The sequence below is a fragment of the Chiloscyllium punctatum genome, chromosome 44, assembly GCF_047496795.1.
Source record: "Chiloscyllium punctatum isolate Juve2018m chromosome 44, sChiPun1.3, whole genome shotgun sequence".
In the NCBI taxonomy this organism is placed as follows: Eukaryota; Metazoa; Chordata; class Chondrichthyes; order Orectolobiformes; family Hemiscylliidae; genus Chiloscyllium; species Chiloscyllium punctatum.
The window spans coordinates 47,684,697-47,710,646 of record NC_092782.1 but is presented as its reverse complement, the minus strand read 5'-3'; the positions used below and the strand labels follow the sequence as shown (position 1 = coordinate 47,710,646).

Below are 25,950 nucleotides of genomic sequence, written 5' to 3'. Positions count from 1 at the left end.
GATCTTCCTTCACTAACAATACACAAGCTCTTGGGCCTAGTGGGGACAATTGCCAGGGAGAGATGGCAGAGGATCCATCTGGCTGTCAACTCCATTCTCTAGCCTTGTTTGTGTCAGGGTCTCTATGAAGTGAATATCCTTCAGTATACCTGCTACCTTCCATCATCAGGATACGGAGAACTTTATAAACATAAATAACAGAATTTTAATTGGTAAATTATCCTTTAGAAGCATTTTTTTGTACCATTGCACTGTCCCTTTATTAATCATGCCTTAAAAAGGGCACTTGTGCTTGGATTTATTTTCAGGAACCATGGCAACCTAGTATCATCTTTAAAGTTTCTTCAAGAAACCTTCAACGCTATCCTTATGAATCCATTGCCTACACATCCCTCTGCATTTGGAACTGTCACTCCTCACTTCCTCTCATTGAATAACACTGGCTGCAGCACAGCAAGTTTAAAGCCTTTGTTTTAATCCTGCAGTTATCTCAAAGTATCCTGTCCACCCCAGCAATACGTCAGCGTACATCTCGATGTTTCCACTCAGGCCTACTACAAGTTGCCTACCTGCTCCTTCACACATCAGTTCTTAGCAGTCATGAGCTGCAATCTAGGAGTCTCTCAATGCCTTGGGCTGCCAATGCCTCTGCTTTCACAGCCATAATCTTGTTGAATGGCAAGACTCCTGGGTGAAGGAAGAGGCTGAGTGGCTTCCTCTTAACTTCTCCAACCCGAGGCTGATGACTGTACCATGCCCCTCCCTCCACGAGACACCACAAAAACATTTTAGTACAATAAAAGTGGAATTGAAGGCCAAGCATTTATTAAGAGGCTAAAAACAATCAGGACACCAAAAGAAAAAGTCAATAAAGAAGAAACTATCAAAACATTTTATTCACATTTGTTCAAAGCCTTCGCGCTATTTTAACACATGTCAAATACATCTGTGAAGTGAGACAAGAACCATCCTGATGGCTTCTACCTGGGTACAGGATGGGCCAAACACAGACCAGCTCCATGCTTTTGTTGTTTTTCAAATGAAGTAGCAAAACATACGAAAAAAAATCTGCGGACTGCCATCTGTTACTATGAAGTTCAAAATCCATCTCCGGTATCATAATCACTTAATCCTGTACCAACTGCTTCTCTTTCCCATCCAACAAACTACTTTCTGAGGAACATTGGACTTGCCATTGGCGGAATATTCGGAACACCTTGCTGGACTTTTCTGAAAGAGACTGACAACAAAGGAATATTTACATAGCCTGTTCAACACAAACATAAACAGGATATACAGCATTTTACTGTTACTCTCAAACTCCCTGCCTATAAGTCGATAATTATGTGAAGGAAGAGCAAAGAGTTTTACAGTATGTCTATTACTGCTCACTGTGTGGAAAGGAGCAGATAGCTGGAGGAAGGAGGAGAGCACTTTGTCAGTGGCTGTGCTTGCTGGGATGTCTATCTGTGAAACTTCTTGACAAGAACGTTGCTGACATTTTTAAACTTCAAAAACTGCAAGACCCAGCCCAACATACCATCCATCCATTGGGCTAAAACATTTGGTTTGATGCTGAATCCTTTAGTAATAGCAGCCTGAGGGACAAATGTGGGCCACAAAAAGCTTTCTGTCTGAGCCCTGGCCTAATTCACAACAGAAACAATCTTTGAAGCTTCCTAGGACTGTGAAAGAAACCAAATCAACTAACAGGATGGACATTTTCCTGGGTTTTGCAGGAGTGCACAGCATTCTGTTTGAATGCAAAGTATTTGAGAATCTTATGGATCCTTAGTGTCCTAACTGAAGCTGTCAATGAATAAACAAAAAATGCTCAGATCGGACAGGCTGTCAACATAATTAACCTGAGGCTGGCATGCGACTGACTTCCTGGCACAAAATGTCAGTAGCTTCAGTTTAAAACAGATTTTTCTCTCCTGACCTCATTCATTGTGTAGATGCCGTCTGTGGTCACATAGCCAGGCAGTGGAAGTCATTCATAGAAATTCATAGAATCCCTACACTGCGAAAGCAGGCCAATCCTCCTAACCTGCAGATCTTTGGACTGTGATAGGAAATAGGAGTACACAAGCAGACATGGAGAGAATGTACAAACTCCACACAGTCACTCAATGCTGGAATCAAACCGGAGTCCCTGGCGCTGTGAGGCAACATTACTAGCCACTGTGGCTACTGTGCTGCCAATACTCCCCAGCTGGAATACATATGGTAACTGAATTGTCTCACAGTTGTCCAGGCTCTAAGTTAGTAAGCCACGGTAGGAATGGAAAAAGCTCTAGCTCAGGAACTGTATTCAACAGAGTATCCACATCCTTGGGAAAGGGGGAATGTTAATCAACAGCTACAGGGAAAAGTTGACATGTTAAAACTCATGAATGTGATGCTGGAAAAGCACAGCAGGTCAGGCGGCATCCGAGGAGCAGGAGAATCGATGTTTCGGGCATAAGCCCTTCATCAGGAATCCTGATGAAAGGCTTATGTCCGAAACGTTGATTCTCCTGCTCCTCAAATGCTGCCTGACCTGCTGTGCTTTTCCAACACCACACTCTTGACTCTGATATCCAGGATCTGCAGTCCTCACTTTCTCCTTATTAAACCTCACTACTTACAACACTGTCTGAGCGCTCGTTTGGGGTCTGGGTGGCATTTAGTGACAAGAGGACCCAAAGAGACTCTTTCCATCCTAGTTCTGTCTTCTCAGATGAATCAAGCACTGGGGTCTGCTCTCCTGGCTCCAGGTCACATGGTTTATCTTCTAGTTCCAGCGTCCTCCTAACCCATGGACACCAATCCCTGTGCTGGGAGACAGGATTAAAGTATCCACGAGTACTATCCTGTAAGATAAAATAATGCATCTGAACAAAACCATCCTGAAGACTCTGCTCACAAAATCAATCTCAGAATTAACCGATCTTGCTTTTCAATCACTTATTTGTGCTGATCTTCTCTGAAATGCTTCGAGCTGCTGCATCAAGGTATCAGCCACCCTCTAGTGCATCTCAAATGTTTATTCTCCTCGTGTGACTCTGCTCAGTGGACAGGAATAGGAAATGGCTATACAGTCTCTCCACCATTCAATTTAAACTTTGTTTTTGATGCATTCGTGGGACGTGAGCTACGTTGCCAAGGCCAGTAATTGTTGCCCCTCCTTAAGTACCCTCGAAACCGGTGTACAGCCACCTTCTTGAACTGCTGTCCTGCAGTCCATCTGGTGTGGGTACAGTCCAGCTGGGAAGACCATTCTCAGATTCTGACCCAACAAATAGGAAGAAAAGTCTGTTGTATACTGGAACCCTGATTTTGCTTCACATCTCTGTTATCCTTAGCCAATAAAAATCGGAGCCCGATTCCTGAAAGCTCCAGCTGGCTACTAGCAAGCACGGCTTTTTGAGGAAATAGACTTCCAGATTCCCACTATTTTGGGTAAGGAAAAATGCTATCCGAAACAACCTAGAGCTGAGTTTGAGATTAAACTTTATTTTTGATTTCCCACTGAAAGAAATATTCTCTCTGTATGTATCCGTTTCTCCATTTAATTATGAATTTTAGGCACGAAGGGGCATCATCCACTCAGGGGTGACAGGGTGAGCATCAAAAGCAGCACCTTTGACCAAATTTAACCTCTACGCCCCATTTCTTCTACCCATAATCCACAATGTACTAAGGCCAATAAAAGCCTCTCCCCTGTTTCCCGAGTCGAGATCAAATAACTCAGTAGAAACTAGGGACCAAGCTCCAATTTTTCTAATCAACCTGTTCAGAGATTTACTATATACCTCTACAGAAGGTGGGACTTGAACCTGGACGTCTCGATTCAGGGGTAGGGACACTACCATTGTGCCACAAGAGGGCCCCTAACAACATTCACCTACGTGCCGGAATAAATCCAGCAACCCCTGCAGGATTGTGAAATGCTCATCAAGGTTTAAACATGACTGGTTTTCTAATGCGCTAATTATATTGACCAACACAGAAAGAAACTATTTCAGGGGCTTTGTGGTCCTGTGGTAGTGTGCCTGCCTCTGAGCCAGGAAAACCCACGTTCAAGTCCCACCTACCCCAGAAGTGTGTAATAACATCCCTGAACAGGTTGATTAGAAAATATCTGAATCTATCTGCTCAACTCATAGCTTCAGAGAGGAATTAGATTAGATTCCCTGCAGTGTGGAACTCTCTTCAGCCCAACAAGTCCACACCGACCCTCTGAAGAGTAACCCACCCAGACCCATCTCCCTCTGACTAATGCACCTAACACTATGGGCAATTTAGCATGGCCAATTCACCTAACTTGCACATCTTTGGACTGTGGGAGGAAACCGGAGCACCCGGAGGAAACCCATGCAGACACATGGCGAATGTGCAAACTCCATACAGTCAGTCGCCCAAGGCTGGAATTGAACCTGGGACCCTGGTGCTGTGAGGCTGCAGTGCTAACCACTGAGCCACCGTGCCGCCCGAATGAAGTCAGTAACTGCATTGAAAGGCTTTGGTACATCCTGAGAAAATGACACAAATCCTGACAGTTTTATGGAACAGGCAGAAGACATCTGTCGAATGTCTTATCTGACAGATGGCACCGGTGACAGTGCAATGTCACCCTTGGACAATCAATTTCCTATCAAAACCAGACATGCCTGGGAACTAACTGAAGGCCTCATTGCTTCAGAACAAACCATTGTTTCTACCTCCAGTGAACCTGCCTTGTTTGATGAATGTTATGTAGGCTTAGCAGCACCCAACTCAGTAGGAGGCCAGAGGCATAGTGTGACAAGGACAGCACTTGAAAGTTCAAAACCATGTTCCGTCACCTCCAAATTTGGTTCTTCCTGCCCCCGCTAACTCCTTGAATTTGGCAACATGGACAGAAGCATGCTAACAGCATTGCAAAGGACCAACTGGACCCAAGCCCTTGTTTTGTAAACCACCACGGTGGCAAAGAAGGCATCTGAGAATCTCACACTGCTAACACTGTGAATCTGAGTGGTATAGGATGGTCAGTGTAAAATTTCAGTTGCACAATACTGGTCTTCAATTTTCCTCACGGGTGTATTCATTACTTACTGAACTGGTGGATGAGGACAAACGCATTCTCTTCGGTTTCCGCTGAGGACTGGAAGACGTGTCTCCCTGTCCCATGCTACGAGTCACTGGTCGCTTGTTCCGCAAATGTGAACTAATGGAGTCGGACTCGCATCGATCAACTGGAGTGGGACTGTGGACATCTCGACTCCGTGTGCGAGCCCCAACGGGTGAAGGGCTGGTTTCTTGCTGAGCAAAGTAAAAATAGTTTTAGTAAAATCATCGAACTTAGGAAGGATTCAAACATATCACAAGCATGTGTCTGTGTAACAATGCTTGAATAATACAAGCAAACCTAAATTACCAGGTGATTTTTAATTGAGAAAAGTGCAGTGTCATTCAAGAGGATGGGGTAAATATTTGTTAATTATTATTCATTTACAGGGTGTGGGCATCACTGGCAAGGCCAGCATTCAATATCTATCTCTAATTGCCCAGAGGGTACTTGAAAGCCATCCAGCCAATTTTGATGGTGTTCGGCAAGAACTTCCAAAAATTGATTAGTAGAGCTATTCACAAGTAAAGAGATAGTTGGAAAGCCTTCAAAATTGAGATGAGAGTCCAGAGTCAGTATTTTCCTGTTGGAGTGAAGGGTGAGGCTGGTAGGTGTATGGAATGCTGGATGACTAGAGAAACTGAGACTCTGGTCAAGAAAAAGGAGGAGGCATATGGCAGGTATAGACAGTTGCAATCGAGTGAATCCGTCAAGGAGTATAACAGCAGTAGGCATGACTTGGAGACACCCATGTACAAAGTTAAAAATCACACAATACCAGGTTATAGTCCAACAGGTTTATTTGGAAGCACTAGCTTTCGGAGCGCTGCTGATGAAGGAGCAGCACTCCGAAAGTTAGTGCTTCCAAATAAACCTGTTGGACTATAACCTGGTATTGTGTGATTTTTAACAGCAGTAGGAGTATACTCAAGAGGGAGATCAGGAGGGGAAAAAGGGGACATGAGATAGCTTTGGCAAACAGGGTTAACAAGAATCCAAAGAGAGTCTACAAAGATATAAAGGGCAATAGAGTAACTGCAGAGAGCAAAGGACTCCTTCAAGTTCAGCAAGGCCATCTATGTGTGGAACCGCAGGAGATGGGCAAGATATTAAACAAGCATTTAACATCAGTATTTACTGTGCGGAAGGATATAAAGCAACAGAACTTGGAGAAATAAACAGTGATATCTTCAAAAGTGTCCATATTGCTGGGGAGGTGGTGCTGGCTGTTTTAAAATGCATAAAGGTGGATAAATCCCTGGGACCTGATCAATTGCATCCCCGAGTTTTGTGGGAAGCTGGGGAAGCGATTGCTGAGGTATTTATATCACTGATAGCCACAGGTGAGATGTCGGAACAGGGTGGCTAATGTGGTGCAGTTATTTAAGAAAAATGGTAAGGAAAAGTCTGGTGAGTCTGACATCAGTATTGAAGGGGATTCTGAGGCACAGCATTTACATGTGTTTGGAAAGGCAAGGACTCACTAGGTATAGTCAACATATCTTTGTCCATGGGAAATTGTGTCTCATTAACTTGATTGAGCTTTTTGAAGAAATGACAAAGAAGATTGAAGGGGGATGTTGTCAGCAGGGTGTTCAACAAGGCTCCGCATGCTAGACTGGTTAGCAACGTTAGACCACATGGATTCCAGGGGAGTTAGCCAGTTGGATACAAATTGGCTTGAAGGTAAGAGACAGAGGGTGGTAGTGGAGGGTTGTTTTCAGAGTGGAGGCTGTGACCAGTGGTGTGCTGTCCACTGCTTTTCATCATTTGTATAAATGATTTGGATGTGAATATGGGATGAATGGTTAGTAAATTTGCAGATGATACCAAAATTGGTGGTGTAGTGGATAGCAAAGGTGGTTACCTCAGAGTACAACAGGATCTTGATCAGATGGGCCAAAGAGTGACAGACAGAGTTTAAATTAGACAAGTGTGAGGTGTTGCATTTCAGTCCGGCAAATCAGGGCAGGAGTCATAGACCTAATGCTAAGGGGCTTGGGGAGTGTTGCTGAACAAAGAGACCTTTGGGTGCAGGTTCATAGTTCCTTGAAGGTGAAGTCACAGGTAGTGAAGGAGGTGTAGTGAAGGTGGTGTTTGGTACACTTGCCCTTATTCGTTAGTGCGCTGAATGTCGAAATTGGGAGGTCATGTTGGCTTGACATTGGTTAGGCCATTTTTGGAATACCGCCTTCAATTCTGGTCTCCCTGTTAAAGGAAAGATGTTATTAAGCTTGAAAGGATGCAGAAAAGATTTATAAGAATGTCACAGGGGTTGGAGCGTTTGATCTATAGGGGGAGGTTGAATTGGTTGGGGCTATTTTCCCTGGAGTGTTGGAGGCTGAGGGGTGACCTTATAGAGGTTTATAAAATCATGAAGGGCATAGATAGGGTGAATAGTGAAAGACATTTTCCCAGGGTAGGGGAATCCAAAACTAGAGTGCATAGATTTAAGGTGAGAGGGGGAAAAATATAAAAGAACCTAAGGGGCAACTTTTTCACACAGAGGGTGGTGCATATATGGAATGAGCTGCCAGAGGAAGTGGTGGAGGCTGGTATGATTAGAAATTTAAAAGGCATTTGGATGGGTACACAAATAGGAAGAGCTTAGAGGGATGTGGGCCAAATGGGACTAGATTCATTTGGAGTATCTGACTGGCATGGACGAATTGGTCCGTAAGGTCTGTTTCCATGTTGTACAACTCTATGACACATTGGTATTGGTTTGGAGTCACATGTAGGCCAGAAGAGATAAAAATATAAGAAATAGGAGCAGGAGTAGGCTATCTGGCCCGTCAAATGTGCTCTGCCATTCAATAAGATCATGGCTGATCTTTTCATGGACTCAGCTCCACTTAACCCGCCCGCTCACCATAACCTTAATTCCTTCACTGTTCAAAAATCTATCTACCTTTGCCCTAAAAAGATAATGAGGTAGCTTCAACTGCTTCAAAGGGTAGGACATTCCATAGATTCATAACCTTTTGGGTGAAGAAGTTCCTCCTCAACTCAATCCTAAATCTGCTCCCTTATTTTGAGGCTATGCCCCCTAGTTCTAGTTTCACCTGCCAGTGGAAACAACCTCCCTGCTTTTGTCTTATCTATTCCCTTCATAATTTTATATATTTCTATAAAATTCCCCCTCATTGTTCTAAATTCCAATGAGTATAGTCCCAATCTATTCAGTTTCTCCCCATAAGCCAACCCTCTCAACTCTGGAATTAACCTAGTGAACCTCCTCTGCACCCTGTCCAGAGCCAGTACGTCCTTTCTCAAGTAAAGAGACCAAAATTGTACACAGTAAAGGATGGCAGTTTCCTTCCCTCAGGGTCATGAGTGAACCAGATAGGTTTTTTCCTCCCCCTGACAAACTACAATAATTTCATGGTAATTCCAGATTCAAAAATCTAATTCCAGATTTTTATTGAATTTAAATTCCACCCCGTGCTACAGGGAGATTCAAACCTGAATCTCTGGATGGATGGTCCAATGATAATACCAGTGGGCCATTACATCTCTTACATAAATAGACACTTTAAGAAAAAGGAAAAAAAGACATTGTAGTGTATAAGTTTAAAAGTCCACCATAGGGTGCATCTACAGCACAATTGATACAAGACAAAGAATATGATTTATACTTGAAATAACCATTGTATTCAATTTTTGTCTATTCACATAATGAGACTTTGGACACGGTAGAGCGGATGGCAACAGATTAATATTTAGTTTAACATATCTTAGTAGAGAAGGTAGGCTTGAACAGCTGTGTCTGAACACTTCAGAGAAGTGGAGGCTTAGGGAAGACTGGATCAAGGTTTATAAAATGAAGGGAATATGTTGTGTTTGTAAAGACAGTTTATTTTATTTAAATAAGGTGGAAGATCAAAGGAATAATTTCACACGTATACAAGATCAGAACCAAATATTTGAACTTGTCTATTTTGCCTTTAGAATCATAGAAAGGGGCCTCTTATAGCACAGTGGTAATGTCCCTACCCTTGAGTCGAGAGACCTGGGTTCAAGTCCCACCTGCTGTGATAACATATCTGAACAGGTTGAGGGAGCAACTGGCCAAAGTTCAATGGTGCAATACCTTAACAGGGAAGACCATGGAGGAACAATGGCGGATATTTCTGTGTATAATGCAGAAGTTGCAGGATCAGTTCATTCCTAAAAGGAAGAAAGATCCCAGGAGGAGACATGGGCGGCCGTGGCTGACGAGGGAAGTAAAGAAACATATAAAGTTAAAAGAGAAAAAGTATAACTTAGCGAAGATAAGTGGGAAAACTGAGGACTGGGAAGCTTTTAAAGAACAACAGAGGATTAGTAAGAAGGAAATACGCAGAGAAAAAATGAGGTACGAAGGTAAACTGGCCAAGAATATAAAGGAGGATAGTAAAAGCTTTTTTAGGTATGTCCAAGGCAAAAAAATGGTTAGGACAAAAATTGGGCCCTTGAAGACAGAAACAGGGGAATATATTACTGGGAACAAAGAAATGGCAGAGGAATTAAATGGGTACTTCAGATCTGTGTTCACTGGGGAAGACACAAGCAAACTCCCTGAGGTAACAGTGGCTGAAGGACCTGAACTTAAGGGAATTTATATTTGCCAGGATTTGGTGTTGGAGAGACTGTTAGGTCTGAAGGTTGATAAGTCTCCGGGACCTGATGGCCTGCATCCCAGGGTACTGAAGGAGGTGGCTCGGGAAATCGTGGATGCGCTGGTGATTATTTTCCAGAGTTCAATAGAATTGGGGTCGGTTCCTGAGGATTGGAGGGCGGCTAATGTTGTGCCACTTTTTAAGAAGGGTGGGCGGGAGAAAGCAGGAAATTATAGACCAGTTAGTCTGACCTCAGTGGTGGGAAAGATGCTGGAGTCTATTATAAAGGATGAAATTACGGCACATCTGGATAATAGTAACAGGATAGGACAGAGTCAGCATGGATTTATGAAGGGGAAATCATGCTTGACTAATCTTCTTGAATTTTTTGAGGATGTAACTCGGAAGATGGACGAGGGAGATCCAGTGGATGTAGTGTACCTGGACCATCAGAAAGTTTTTGATAAAGTCCCACACAAGAGGTTAGTGAGTAAAATTAGGGCGCACGGTATTGGGGGCAAAGTACTAGATTGGATAGAGAATTGGTTGGCTAATAGGAAACAAAGGGTAGTGATTAACGGCTCCATTTCGGAATGGCAGGCAGTGACCAGTGGGGTACCGCAGGGATCCGTGCTGGGACCGCAGCTTTTTACAATATATGTAAATGATATAGAAGATGGTATCAGCAATAACATTAGCAAATTTGCTGATGATACAAAGCTGGGTGGTAGGGTGAAATGTGATGAGGATGTTAGGAGATTACAGGGTGACCTGGACAAGTTAGGTGAGTGGGCAGATGCATGGCAGATGCAGTTTAATGTGGATAAATGTCTGGTTATCCACTTTGGTGGTAAGAACAGGAAGGCAGATTACTACCTCAATGGTATCAAATTAGGTAAAGGGGCTGTTCAGAGAGATCTGGGTGTTCTTGTCCACCAGTCAATGAAGGCAAGCATGCAGGTACAGCAGGTCGTGAAGAAGGCTAATAGCATGCTGGCCTTCATAACAAGAGGAATTGAGTATAGAAGCAAAGAGGTGCTTCTGCAGCTGTACAGGGCCCTGGTGAGACCACACCTGGAGTACTGTGTACAGTTCTGGTCTCCAAATTTGAGGAAAGACATTCTGGCTATTGAGGGAGTGCAGCGTAGGTTCACGAGGTCAATTCCTGGAATGGCAGGATTGCCTTACACGGAAAGACTGAAGCGACTGGGCTTGTATACCCTTGAGTTTAGAAGACTGAGAGGGGATCTGATTGAAACGTATAGGATTATGAAAGGATTGGACACTCTGGCAGGAGGAAACATATTTCCGCTGATGGGGGAGTGCCGAACCAGAGGACACAACTTAAAAATACGGGGTAGACCATTTAGGACAGAGATGAGGAGAAACTACTTCACCCAGAGAGTGGTGGCTGTGTGGAATGCTCTGCCCCAGAGGGCAGTGGAGGCCCAGTCTCTGGATTCATTTAAGAAAGAATTGGATAGAGCTCTTAAAGATAGTGGAGTCAAGGGTTATGGAGATAAGGCTGGAACAGGATACTGATTGGGAATGATCAGCCATGATCATATTGAATGGCGGTGCAGGCTCGAAGGGCTGAATGGCCTACTCCTGCATCTATTGTCTATTGTCTGTTGTTATTACTAGATTGGTCAGATTCCAGACTGAAACGTCCAACATGGCTATTTTCTTTTGTTTTTAGAACAGAATATTGGTTATTGTCACATGTACTCCAGTACAGAAGTATAGGAGTACAATGAAAAGTTTATACAATGGCTGCCTTTAATGGTATCATCTTAGGTACACGTACCTCGGTACAAATCTTAGATACAGAAGAGGAATAAAAGGAAAAGTAGCAGCATTATTTATGGTACATTAAAATATTTCCGTGAACAGCTATGTAAAGCTTTCCAATCTATTAATTTTATCCCAATTACAAAAATAAATTCCTCATCCTACTCAACTAAACTCAAGCTAATGCCTTTCAATGTTTCTGAAAACTCACATTGCAAACAAATCCCCATTTTCAGTCCAGGAACACACTCTCTCTTACACTGGTTTTAAAAATAACCATTGCTTCAGAAATGCTGACAAGTTGATTATAGAAACCCCCCAAAACACATAGTTCAAATTCAAACCTCAAATAAATTATATTAAACCATATAGAAGTCAACACCTTATGTCACATCAAGTATGACACTACTTCAACATAAATCAGCTCAAATGATTTTCAGTATGCTGTGCACATTGTGCAGGTAAACCTGGCATCCAGTCTGTGCCAACAATGCGGTGAATAACCAATTACTGTGATAAGGGTATTAAACTGAGAAAAACATAAAGAAATTAACTCCAAGAGGCAGAAGAAGATCAGTGCACCTGCTCGCTGCTCTGTGACTGGGCAGCATCTTGACTTCGAGTGATCATCCTGTAGGGAGACATTGCAGGAGGAGTTGGTGTTGATCTTTCTGGCTTGTTATCATGTGGGGAGGTATTGCAGACAGGAATCTCAGGCTCACTGGCTTGGCAAACACCTTCAATCTGCTGAAAGCTCCACAGACCGACCTTCCTCATGCAATAGGAACAGGTGATAACTGGTAGGTGGAGAAATTCAGAGGAAGAACTATTCAAATGGAGGGGAGAAAAAGGAAGAATTATACAATTGCAGTGTAAGGGAGGCCATTTCCACCCCACTCCTATCTTTCCTCCCACATGTTACTCAGTTTGATGGTGCGCCTCCTAAAGGGATGTAGAGGCACATGAACCAGCAAGTCGCAGCATCCTCCATCACACCCTCAAGTAATTTAATTTCAATATCCACCAGATCAGTCTTTTGTCAGCTATAACCATGTTTCATAGTTTGTGAGCTAATTGGCTACCATTTTTTATTTTATTCATGCATGGAATGTAGGTGTCACTGGCTGGGCAGACATCTAACATCCCTCCCTAACTCCCTTGGAGAAGATGGTGATGAGCTGCCTTCTTGAACCATTGCAGTCTCTAGAGAGTAGGAACACCCAGAATGACCCAGCTACACTGAAGGAATGGTGATATAGTTCAAAGTCAGGATGCTGAGAGATTTGGAGGGCAACTTGTTGGTGGTATTCCCGTGCATCTTGCCTTGTCCTTCCAGGTGGTAGAGGTCATGGGTTTGGAAGGAGCTGTCAGAAAGTCTTAGTTAGTTCCAGGTAGTCTGCACCTTGTAGATGATACACACTGCCACTGTGCTGATGGGACTGAATGTTAAATGTAGTGGATGAGGTATCAATGAAGTGGACTGCTTTGTTTTTTATGATGTCAAGCTTCGAGTGCTGTTGGAACTGCCTTTATTCAGGTAAATGCCGAATATTCTATTAAACTTCTGACTTAGGCCTTGTAGATGGTAGACAAGCATTGCATCAGGGACAGGTAAGTTACTCACTGCAGAACTCCTAACCTCTGTCCCACTTTTGTAGCCATGGTTTTAGATAACTGTTCCAGTTCCCTTTCTGGTCATGGTAACCCTCAGGATGATAATGAGGATTCAATGCTGGTAATGGCATTGAACATCAAAGGGCGATGATTAGTTTCTCCATCATTGTAACTTGTCAATGTTTGGCATTTGTGTGGTGCGAATGTTAGTTGCCACTTTTAAGCCCAAGCCTGGATATTGTCCAGGTTTTGCTGCATATAGACATGTACTGCTTCAATGTCTAAGGAATTGTAAATGATGCTAAATGTTGTTGAATCAGCAGACATCCCCACTTCCGATGAGAAGATTAGTGATGAAATTGCTGAAGATGGTTGGGCCTAGGACACTCCACAGGAACTCCAGTGATGACCCAGAGTTGAGGTGACTACTCTCAAATAACATAACCATCTTCCTTTGTGCCATGTCAGACTTCAAGCAGCAGAGAGATTCCCCACCCCTTCTCAAATTCCCATTTGCTCTAATTTTTCTAGGGCTCCTTGATGTCCTATTCAGTTGAATGCTATCTTCATTTCAGGGGTGCTCATTCTCACCTCACCTCTGGAGATCAAATCTGTGGTCCATGTTTGGACCAAAGTTCTAATGAAATTATAAACGGAGTGGCTCTGGCAGAACACAACTAGTGAGCAGACTAATCCCTCACAAATGCCGCTTGATAGCACTGTCAATGTCCCCTTCCATCACTTTGGATTTGACAGATAAGGCAGTAATGGCTGGGTGAATGTATTCTGCTTTTGGTGGACATGTTTGTACAACTATTGAGTAGATGCATTGTTGAAGCTATAATGGTGAACAGCTTGACCAATAGCACGGCTAGTTCTGAAGCACAGACTTCGGTACTGTTGGAATGTTGAGGGGGCCATTGCCTTTACAGTGTCCAGTGCCTTCAGCTATTTCTTGATATCACATGGAATGACTCATCTATTTTGGTTGAAGATGGGTACAAATAGCTCAGTCTTCATCATTTCCACTTATGTGCTGCTCCCCAATAATTAGAGGAGGTGACATTTGTGGAACTTGCTCATCCTGTTAGTTGTTTAATTGTCCACCATGATTCATGACTGGATGTGAAATGGCTGCAGAGTTTAGATCTATTGTTGGTTATGAGATTGTTTATCCCTGCCTATTGCATGCTGCTTCTGTGGCTCGACAGGCAAGTTATCCTTTCCTACAGCTTTACCAGGCTGACAATTCATTCGAAGGTATTTTCTGGTGCTGCTTCTGTCTTTACTTTTCATTTACCTGTGATGATGAGGGACCACAAGTTAACAGTCTGAGGTTGAATACAATTCTGCTGCTGCTGATAGCCAGTGTTTGCTCTGATTTTTCCCATTAATTTGTGCAGAACGTGGAGTAGTCTGAGTGGCACATGACATGCTTGAGCAGAAGTCATATTGCAATTTTTAATTATAGTTTGTTCCTTTTAAAAGTGTGCATTTATATTATTTTACAGTTACAGATATTCTATCTACTACAGTAAACAAAATTATTTGTTCAGCTCAGAAATCTGGGGACCTGTTTAATGTTGGCACTACGAACATTACAGATACAATGTGACTAAAAGAGGACACAAAGACTCGTAATTTTTTCATTTCTTTCTTGGTAACTTTTTGTGCCTGTATTTGTTGTCCAGTGGTTGTGTACTGCATCCATGAAATGTACAACGTAATTTGCAAGTTTTAAACAACTCAAGTTGTCCAAGCAATTGATTTTTGGGTCTACACAACTGAATACATGAGACTAAATCCATGCTCACAGTCAGCACTTGATGCCTGAAATGTTGTATGAATGTCCAGAAGAATGGACATCTTGAAACTGATTGTCTTTTCGGGCATTCTCCATCAAATCACTAAATGCCAGAACATAATCCGTCTTGACTTTTGTCACAAGTATAAATTTGAAATCGGAATGTTGTTCACATACCTCTTGTGGCCATACTTTCATCATTGTTTGATAAAAAAAGAGGAATATTTTGCTTTCAGTCACACAAAGCTGCCTTTTCCATGATCATAATTGGTTGTCTTGGAAACTGCAGCCTGATCAAATGCATGCCATTCCAATAATTCCTCTTCTGGAAATCTGCTTTCCAGGTGATCACATAGCGATTCAGTGAATTGACAGATCATGGCACTGTTGAGAGCAGCCAGTATAATCTTAAACACATCACTCCAATAAACAGGTTCACCTAGAACTTAGTCTTCACATTATTAATCTTGGGCTTTACAAATTGTATGGCTCCAATTGTTGTCCAGAACTTGCACAGCAATGACAGTTCATCTAGAACAGCACACAGGGCAGTCAATGCAAAGCAATTCTGTGGCTTTGTGAGCATCTTCATGCAAAGTGTGTCCTGAATTGTTGCACTCACTCACTTACTCTGTGCAGCACTCGATCAAGATATTGTGGCTTTACATTAGTTTCACTTATTGACACCTGTGTCCAAGCATCATCTGTTCCCAGATCTTCTGTGAGCAACAAATGCAGTTTCAACAAATGTTTGATTTGACATCGCAAGACTGGCACTGCTCCATTTTGCTTTCCCAACATAACAAAGCTCCATCTGATGCAGACATTACCATCTTGTGTAAATTAAAGCACAGTTAACATAAAATTGCTCGATTGCTGTCAGATTGGTGACACAGTTGCAAGTAGTCAGTTTCAAAATTGCAATGACAGTCTTTTAAGCAAGTTTAGGTACTGGTCAAAATGATGGACAATATCAACTTTTTTTTGTATTGAAATAGTTGTACCTTTGGCCACTGTCAACATATGAAAATGGGATTTTCCCAATTCACCCAGGAATTGTCTCTGTGTGATAAAGCCAACACACTCCACAAACTCAAAGGCACAATTCTTGCTGCACAGCTCCGAGTAATTGCAATGTACTTCACCAAACGATCATTAGTGTCTTGCACTGAAAACATGGATTGTTATCAAGTATGATGTTATCAAAGAAAACTTTCAACATATTGTACCCTGTATGCTCTGCCCTCCACATGATCTTCCAGTGTTTCAGGAAACATTCATAAAATTCCACCTTTGCTTTCAGCTGTCTCAATTATGGAAAATCTCACTGATTCATATGCTGCTTCTGTGTTGAAGATGTTGTTTCAGTCTCTATGATCTTGAAAAGCCACTGCCTTTTGAAATGTGCACAGGATTTCTTTCTTACTGAGCTTAAAGACTCTTACTTTTCTTTTGAAGATATTTTAAACTCAACTCACCAATAAAACAAAATTTTAAAATACTAAAGAGAAAGGTAATTTTCCACTTGCATCATGTGTTACGTCCTTCTGGAATGAGTGCCTGCTTCCCACACCTCGTACTTGATCGTCCTGGTCACTGCTGAGAAGACTAACAGCTGTACAGTTCTTGTTCATACAGCTTTCGACTCCAGTTCCTGACTGAAGGTGATGTGTGACCTAGCTGAAGGTCATATGACCTGGCTGCTTCTCTTTTCACAAACCTGCTTCTTTGATTGCAAATTTCACAGTTTTCCTGGAGAGGCAGCAGTTGCAGAGCGGAGTACCAACTTTACTTCCGAAGGCATGGCTTTGTTGTGGTGTATGAAGGACCCTGGAATTCATTGGCTGTCCATAAGCGTACATCAGATATCAGAAGAGATCTGATTCTCGACAACTCCCTCCACAGTAGTCAGTACATACTAAATTCAACATGGGGCGTGTATGGCCGGCAGCTTACAAAACTGATGGTCCATATCATTTCATGCATGCAAAGTTTTCAATTGCTGTATCTGTTTAAATTCTTTCCCATTTTTAGCATGGTGGTAATGCCATAAAACTCAATTGAGGTCATCAATGAGAGGACAGGACTTCATCTCCACAGGAGTGAGCAATGGTCACTCCTACTGATTCTGTCATGGAAAGTTGCATCTGTGACACTGATAAATATGAAGTCAAGTAGGTATTTCCCTCTTGATGGTTCCTTAGCTGCTAGACAGAGGCTGCAGCAGACAATGTCCTTCAAGACTTGGCCAGTCCATTAATAGTGGTGCTGCCTAGCCCCTCCTGTGAAGGACAGTGAAGAACCCCAGAAAGAGTACATTCTGTGCCCTTGTCATCGTCAGTGCAGGTGATGGTCAGAATTTGTTATTCTCGAAAAGGTGAACAACGTGCACACCCTCTGTCTAGTTGTGGGTCATGAAGAATAGTGATTAAAGGAGAGGTGAGAGAAGGCAGCCTTTGGAATTGCAACGCAGCAGGTGTCAGTCTCTTTTGGGGCAAGAGAGAAGAGAAGACGTTTAAAGATTCAGGGGCAGTAAGGATGGAAGTAATCATTCATTCTATTCCTTGCCTGTGCGAGGATTAGGGGAGAGAAATATGAGATCTGGTTTTGAAGCCCACCCCCCCCATGGTCAATCGTTTTTTTTAACTTTCCGACTAACTGAATGACCGTGTATGCACACATGAGACTCTAGTCCTGTATGAATCAGTACTTTCAAAAAAGGAACGTGATGGCGGAGGCAGGGGAAGATGTATACAGCAGATTCATGACAATGTGGAAAATTGCAAATTTACTTTGTATTCTCACCCAGCAGCCCAGCCAGACAGTGCGAGGATACAGGCAGAAAGATGGATGGAAAGGACATCTGTACTGTTCTTCAGCCCAGGACAGTCAAACATAGTGCCACATGTCGATTTATCTTCTACCAACTGCAATATTGAACTGATGGCTTCCTCTGTTATTGTCTGTTCAAAAGACAAGAAAAAGTCATGGATTCACTTACTTAATTACCATCACTGGTCACAGGATCAATGAATTTGCAACTTCCATTATCCAATCCAGGGTCAGCAAAGGATCATCAGATCCAAGGTGATATGCAATGGCTGGGTTAATAACAGAGAAATGTAAAACTGAACACATGTAGTAAACTGTGATCCATACACAGGGATTTCACTGAATAAAAGGAAGATGTTGAGAATACTTCATGGCAAAAACTACTGCAAGTCAGAGTATTGAGTACAGGAGTTGGGAGGTCATGTTGCGGCTGTACAGGACATTGGTTAGGCCACTTTTGGAATATTGCGTGCAGTTCTGGTCTCCTTCTTATCAGAAGAATGTTGTGAAACTTGAAAGGGTTCAGAAAAGACTTACGAGAACGTAGCCAGGTTTGGACATTTGAGCTATCGGGAGAGATTGAATAGGCTGAGGCTGTTTTCCCTGGAGCATGAGACTGAGGGGTGACTCTAAAGAGGTTTATAAAATCATGAGGGGCATGGATAGGATAAATAGACAAAGTCTTTTCCCTGGGATTGGGGAGTCCAGAGCTAGAGGGCATAAGTTTAGGGCGAGTGCGGAAAAATATAAAAGAGACCAAAGGGGCAACCTTTTCACACAGAGGGTGGTATGTGTATGAAATGAGCTGCCAGACGATGTGGTGGAGGCTGGTACAATTGCAACATTTAAGAGGCATTTGGATGGGTATGTGAATATAAGGGTTTGGAAGGATATGGGCTGAGTGCTGGCAGATGGGACTAGATTAGGTTGGGATATCTGGTCGGCATGGACGGGTTGGACTGAAGGGTCTGTTTCCATGCTGCACATCTCTATGACTCTATGACACTCTGCCTGCCCATCCGTCCTGTGTCTGTCAAAGGAGAGAAACTTTTCCTTCCCACTCTAAAAGTTTCATCATCTCTCTACTCCCCGTGTCAAAATAAGGCTCATCAATCTCTCCTGTTCCTACCTCTTCTTTTCCCAGAACCTCAGAACTCTGGGGTATCTCACCAGCTCCATTCTATATCTTAGACTCAGAGTCATATAGATGTACAGCACAGAAACAGTGTCTTCGGTCCAACTCGTCCATGCCAACCAGATATTCCAACTCAATCTGGTCCCACCTACCAGCAACTGGCCCATGTTCTTCCAAACCCCTTCTATTCACATACCCATCCAGATGCCTCTTAAATATTGCAATTGTACCAGCCTCCACCATTTCCTCTGGCAGCTCATTCCATACACGGACCACCCCTCTGTGAGAATCCCTTTGGTTTCTTTTAAATCTTGCCCAACAGTTAAATCCTGTCTTCTCATACTCAAACCACTGCCCTCACCCAAACCTGGCATAGTGCAATTATGTATTATTTCACTTTTGTCCATATCCTCTCAATGAAAAAAACAAATTCATCATCTGAAAAGTTTCAAAGGGGATTTCAATTTTGCTTAAAATATGTTTCTTATTCCTGCTTTTGATCCAACATGTTAATTCTTCCAAACTATTTAGACTCATTGTGTTAAGTCAACTTCAGCTCTCAGTGATAGGTATACTCCTTCATCATTATAGTGTTGGGCAGGTTTACACAAGGGGGTGTGGAAGAGGTAGAGATAAGCAAGAGAAGAAGCCATCTCGGTGAAGAGAAGCCAGAGACTTGTGAAACTGTAACCCAGCAAAACGTCAGGAGAAAGAGCCAAGTTATAGGACTCACCATTTCTTTGAGGTCATCATGTTTGATGGCAGGTAACTGGAAGTCCAGTGAACAAAGACTCTTGAACCGCTCTGTCACGCCATGCAGAAGGGCTGCCGGTTCATTCAAAGGTAATGCCCAGAACCGATCTACCAGGTACAAATGAAAGAACAAATGGGTCACCTACATAGTACACACCTTGTTCCATTCCAGTTAGCATTCCAGCAAAATAAGCCAGAATCAGGTCCCATCTTGCATATCATTCACATGCGCTGATACAGTTGAGAGAATGCAAAGCAAAGTATGGATCGAGCTGCTTCCAGAGAGATTTGTAGGCAAAACAAGGAAACACTGAATTTTAAGAGCATTTTTTGTTTGTGACTTTGTTACTTGGAGTTCAGCCAGATAATAAGCACCGCTCCCAAACCCACACCATTCCCAATCTCCTATTGAACTATTATAGTCATTTCAATGATCAATTAATGAAAGAAAAAAGAAAATGATGGATCGCAGACATAAAGCCTCAATTACACCTTGAATAACCTAAAAATCCTACACATTTATTCCCAAGTCACCTGGGCTGGGGCTGTCAGGCCAAAAGCAGAACTTCTCATGTGCTGTTTTCAATCCTTCTTGCAGTGCAGTGACCCTCTCTTTATCTGAAGACAAATTCATAAACACAAAAATGTGATAGCTTTTAACGAAAAGGAAATAAATCGCCTCAACAGCTTCAACCCAATGAAGGGAAACCAATCACAGAGACAGTAGGAAGGTTCAAATACCAGATTCTCAGAATGACAGAGTGAAATCCAGGTTGTAGGAATTCTGCTACTCAAAGAATTGCAGAATGATGAAATAAGTTATCAAGGCAGGATACAGATTATGGATAGTACAAATGGCCTCAAAACGGACATCTTAGAGACAGTAAGGAATGAGGGATGTTAGGAGAGACGCAAAAAAATGTATTATGTACAGTGCTTAAATATAAAGGAACAGGCAAAAGTATTTAAGGCTTTGTACCAGTACTGAGATATCATTCTTGCCAAGAAAGATTTAACAGGCCAGGGAACCTTTCATACAGAGTTATAGAATCATATAGGATAGAAACAGGCCCACCATATTTATACTGACCAACAAACGCTAAACTATGCTAGCTAATTTTCTGCACTTGGTTCACAGCCTGGTATTTTAAAATGCCCTGTTATTTTAAATGCTTTTGTCAAGTAAGGATCTTTAAGATTATCATCAAGTAGTGTAACAAGGTAGAATTGTTTCCAGTTGTACAGGATTCTAAAATTATGATTCATAAATATTAAAGAGTGACCAGAAAAGCAGCAAGAAATTCAGAAGAAATTTCATCACACAGAGTGAGGCTGAAATGTGCCATCACATGGACTGATTCAGGTGATAGCACTGATGCATGTAACAGGAAGCTAGATAAACATATGAGGGAGAAACAAAGAGGACTTCATGCGAATAGAAGGGAGGCTTGTGTGGAGCATAAATACTGGCATGAACCAGTTGTTTCCGCGTCATGAACTCTATGTAATTTTGGAAAAGAAAAGGACCTGTAAGACATCAGTTTACAATGCAATGACAAGGAGATCTGATCCAAGTATTCCGTGATCTGCACTTAGCCTGGGCTTTTAACAACAGAGTTAGCAGTCTTCAAGATATAGGTAAGCTAGGATGAGGTGAGAAGAAAGGAACAAACTAAGTCAAAACAAACACGTACAAAAACTTACATCCATTGGCTTCCAGGGTTGGATGCAGAGTAGTGCAGAGGAATGCCTGACAACTGCAACACTTCAGCATGTCACATTCTATGTTGGTCCAACCATATCTGGCACACTGCAAAGGGCAGAGTTCGAACGGCATCCCAGCCCAGTTGAATGAGTATCCTTGTCAAGGGAAAACACTCAGAAAGCACTTGTTCAACATCTGCGTGACATTTCCTGTACAAAGCATCTTTTCCCCTGTTTGACTTTGAATAAATGGCTTCAAATATATGCAGAATGACAGAAGCAAATAGTAATCCTTCCCTCTTTCCAAACTCACACCTGTAAGACATGGTTATAACATTGAAGGCTACATTCCCAGTCCTGGATTTTCCAAGCAGCAGAACTGCTTTCATCTGCTATCTATCTTGCTTATTGGTTCTCCTTAACATCTTGAATCCCTTAACCAAATCACCCTTTAAGCAGCTAAATTCCATGGAATTGAATCTTATCTCTTAATTTTACCCTCAAGGTCCAGGTATAATTTTTATCAACTTATGCTGCACTCCTTCCAAAACGAATGATTGGGATTAACAGCATAGAAACAGGTATTTACTAAAACTAGTCTATTGCACCTTTAGTCTTCAAACAAACCTCCTCCACCCCACTGAACCAAAGGCTCAAGACAACATCATATTTAAGTCAAAGCACTAGCACTGTGTAAACACACTTCTTGTCAAATATATCCATTAGGTCAAACTGCTGCCTCATAGCACCAGGGACCTGGGTTTGATTCCACCCTCGGGTGAATGTGCAAACTCTACAGAGACATTCTCCCCGTGTCTGCGTGGGTTTCCTCAGGGAGCTCTGGCTTCTGGGCACTGTAGGCTATCAGCAGCAGCAGAATTGTACTGCAGCATAATCTACAACCTCATGGCCTGGCATATCCTCAATTCTATCATTGCCATTTCCACCCCAATTCAATGAAGAGTACAGCAGGTAATGCCAGGAGCAGCAGCAGGCACACTTAAACATAAGATGTCTACCTGGTAAATTTACAATACAGGACTTCTTGAATACCATGAAGCATGAGGAGCAAGTGATCAACAGAGCTACATGATCCCAAAACCAATGAATCAGATCTCAGCCCTGCAATCCTGTGACATTCAACAATACAAAGAACTCTTCTAAGCACAAATAACCATCAGCATTTCAGCCAGACACCGCATGCTCAGAAAGCTCTCCCTTTCACAAACACAGAAAGATGGATTCTATAATAGTATGATCAAGTATTCGTGCTTCATAATACTTAGCACTGAGATTTTGCTTGCTCACGAGTTTGATTTGGTGACAACAGTGAAGGATATTGTGAAAGTTTCAACCCGTGAAAAGAAAGCTTCTTTATTAGCAGAATCACAGGGCACTGGTGATCTGGGTAAATCATTGTCATTAGGTGATTCAGGGATAGAACTGATCTGATCACTATGAAACAAAATATATTAATCAGTTACCAATACACTTTGCTGTTTAATGTTCACTGACTAGCTCCAGCTGTGATCATTTGACAATCCCTGCAATAGCAATAACTTTTGCCTTTTTTTGTGAGATAAGTTAGCATCACCTTTGTCTTAGTGGGTGACATTCATGTCGGTTCATTGTGGATTAAAGTCCCACTTTTGAGACTCATGCTTAGAAAACAGGCTAACACTCCAGAGCAGTACTAAGGACGCTCTGCACTGCCGAAGGTAAAATATTTTAGAGGCATCTTTAAATCAGTGATTTTAATGTTCTTCTCACTGTCACCCATTTCATGGCTTGAAATTATTGAGAGTCCTCAATGAAAACTGGATCAGGTAGACAGTCTGTAACTGAGTTTGCGAATGCAGCTTTTACAACTCTGTCAATGGTGGCCATCCTGCCTTGGAGCTCATGAGGCCATCTCTGGCTCATCTGAGCATAAATAATCCTTTGGCCTTATTTTGTAAAGGAAACAGAGGTGTTCTCCTTGCTGGTCAAGGGAACAAAGCAGGGGAAAACCAGACACAATGCTGAATTATGTCCAGGATTACATGCACACATCTGTGGAGTGGGCCTTGAATTATAAACGTTTAAATTAGAGACGAAACTGGGATGGGTTTGGAGGTCTGACTCCACCATTCCCGAAGACTTTAGTTAGAAGAATTAGAAAGACTACTTTATCCGGTTTTTTTTGTGAAACTCAATCCCTCAAAACAAATCCAGCAGGATGGGTAAGAGACACCGGGCCCAATGATGTTCTCAGTCATTCAGGATCCAAATCCGAGAGGAGGCGGTTTCCGTGAAAGAATCAAAACTGAGTCGAGCGTCTGGACTTACATCTCCGCGATGCTGTCTGACAGCAACTGCCGTACTTTCTGCGGAGTCTCAGCCACGTCTTTACTGTTGGGCGATGAAAAATCGCCATTGTTATCGGCAGCTGCCATCTTTGATCCGGTACATTTCAATGTCCCACGGCTACAACGTGCATTGTACAAATGTTCCGGAGCACAAACCTTAACCACAACTAACTGACCTTCGGCAACAAAATTAAAATTTGATACAATTTACAAGTGCATTTGAAAATTTTCTAAAGCAACGAGAGACATCAAATTAAACATTTTGTCTAAAATAAGGCTTAATTCCAAATTAATGTTTTAATTGGATTATTGAGTTTCTCATTCGTAAATTTGATGCAGAACTATTAAGGCATTATCAATTATGTTTCTTTTTCTCTGCCTCTCTTGTAAAGTTGTCTCCATGATGAGGTGACTCTCAAGGGATCAACTGTTGCCAACCCTCCCAGATTTCCGTGGGATCTATAAGAATTGAACAAAGTAGATTTCTTAGCAACTTTCACAAAAACATGTTCCAAAGCGTTTAAGTGGAGTAATTTAAGAAGCGCAGTAAGCATCAATAAACTACGATCAATGGCAAGGTGAGAGTGTGCTGAATAATCTACATCTGTGATGTAGACTGTGGAAGGAAAATTACCAGAACAGTATAACTCCCTACTCTTTTTTCAAAATAATACGCAGAGTCTTCCACATCAACGAAGAGGGAGGGTGAGTCTCTCGTCTGAAATACAACATATCCGACACCTCAAATGTAGCAGCACCTGCTCAATGCAGTATTGCACGAGAGCGTACTATTTGATTTATTTTTGTCAAATTTTCCACTGGGACTTGAACCGAGAGTTCTGACTCAGAAACAAGATGACTATCCCTGAGCTGGAACTGATGTCTTGGTTCCAAGGTGTGTGCAACCTGTTGAACACACAGAATTGCCGTTACACAGGAGAAAAAAAAAGAGCGTTATAAAAATAACATTTCTTGTTCGTTTTCTTTGAACAGTTTAAGTTAATATGCATAAAATGTAGGTGAAATAAACTAGGTTGCAATCAGGAATCGTGCTATTGATGTGGGAAAATTATGTTTACAAAATTGATCAGTTGGAGATATTTTATAATGAAACTTACAGAAATACATTCAATTTGACTTCGCGACCCAACGAGCATATCAATGACCTGGGTATTATTCATGCTTGAATCTATGATTTGGAGCTGCCGGTGTTGGACTGGAGTGTACAAAGTTTTTTAAAAATCACACAACACCAGGTTACAGTCCAATGGAACTATTTGGAAGCACTAGCTTTCGGATCGCTGCTTCTTCATCAGGTGGTTTGAATCGAAGCAGTGAAGGTCCACTAAAGCTCTTTCAGGAGCAGCAACACAGGTTTTCTTTCCAGGCATAGAGAGGCAGCTGTTCCCCTTCCAATTCCCTCCCCGTCATCATTCCTGCAAGCACTCAAATCTCAGCACTTGCCTTTGTACCAGAAAATCAAACAATGTAGACTAATTGCTCTGTACGAGGGAGTGCTCTGGTGTTGAAACTACTCCGTTTGGTTTAGATGTTAACCTAAGATCTCTCCTGCCCTCTAAGATGGGAATGAAAGATGCCAATTAAGGCTTTCTCTTGAAGAAGAGCCGTTGCCGATGTTTACTATAGATATCATTGATCTCATTGCTGTTTGTGTGAGTTTTAGCTGCTGAAATTTACTTGGATTACAACAGTGCAACACTTCGAAGGCACTTCATTGATTGTGAAGCGTTTTGGGGGGTCGTCCTGAGGTCACGAAAGGGAGCCGTCTCGACGCAAGTCACTTCTTTTCGGGTACCTAAAGGTAACCCTCAATCCCTGTTCGGGCAATGCCATGGGAGATGGTCCAGGACGCGAATCCGTTGCCATCAAAGTGAACGATGGCATCGACACTTGCTTAACATTGCCTGTCTTTTTGGAAGGGGAGGGCAGCCTGCGGCCGGATCCTTGATATGAGGCAAAAACAACAAAAGCAGACGCTGGAAACCACATTCTGGATTAGTGGCGCTGGAAGAGCACAGCAGCTCAGGCAGCATCCGAGGAGCAGCGAAATCGACGTTTCGGGCAAAAGCCCTTCTTCAGGAATAAACCCTTGATGAAGGACTTTTGCCTGAAACGTCTATTTTAATGCTGCCTGAACTGCTGCGCTCTCCCGGCGCCACTGATCCAGGATCCTTGATATTGGCTAACTTGGAGCTCGATTGGTTGTCACTGAATGGGCTCACCTCACAATAAGGCGGGCGGTGATTGGGCGG

General features: G+C 42.4%; 1 protein-coding gene across 4 annotated transcripts; it reads right to left on the bottom strand.

Annotated features, from left to right (window-relative positions):
- Positions 1-869: 869 nt before the first annotated feature.
- On the bottom strand, positions 870-25,786 carry zc3hc1 (zinc finger, C3HC-type containing 1). Of its 4 annotated transcripts, none has more exons than XM_072562860.1 (11): positions 24,796-25,786; positions 24,333-24,583; positions 22,670-22,784; positions 21,330-21,480; positions 20,160-20,243; positions 19,606-19,733; positions 17,711-17,868; positions 12,070-12,313; positions 5,083-5,289; positions 2,631-2,855; positions 870-1,240 (listed from the first exon to the last, which is right to left on the bottom strand). In XM_072562860.1, the coding sequence occupies exons 2-11, from the start codon at positions 24,407-24,409 to the stop codon at positions 1,127-1,129; spliced, it is 1,503 nt and encodes a 500-aa protein (XP_072418961.1). In that variant the 5' UTR covers positions 24,410-24,583; positions 24,796-25,786; the 3' UTR covers positions 870-1,126. The 4 variants fall into 4 exon arrangements, with proteins under 4 accessions (XP_072418961.1, XP_072418960.1, XP_072418962.1 ...); XM_072562859.1 differs by lacking the exon at positions 24,333-24,583 and adding an exon at positions 23,658-24,136 and having other exon boundaries at positions 24,796-25,785; XM_072562861.1 differs by lacking the exon at positions 24,333-24,583 and having other exon boundaries at positions 24,796-25,784.
- Positions 25,787-25,950: the final 164 nt, after the last annotated feature.

Excerpts from the sequence above, each read along its gene's own strand:
- zc3hc1 (XM_072562859.1), bottom strand. The coding sequence starts at position 23,764 with ATGGCAGCTGCCGATAACAATGGCGATTTTTCATCGCCCAACAGTAAA. Across the intron at positions 19,734-20,159 it reads GCCTGACAGCCCCAGCCCAG|ATCGGTTCTGGGCATTACCT; the intron begins GTGACTTGGGAA and ends TGTACCTGGTAG. Across the intron at positions 17,869-19,605 it reads ATGATGACCTCAAAGAAATG|ACAATAACAGAGGAAGCCAT; the intron begins GTGAGTCCTATA and ends TCTTTTGAACAG.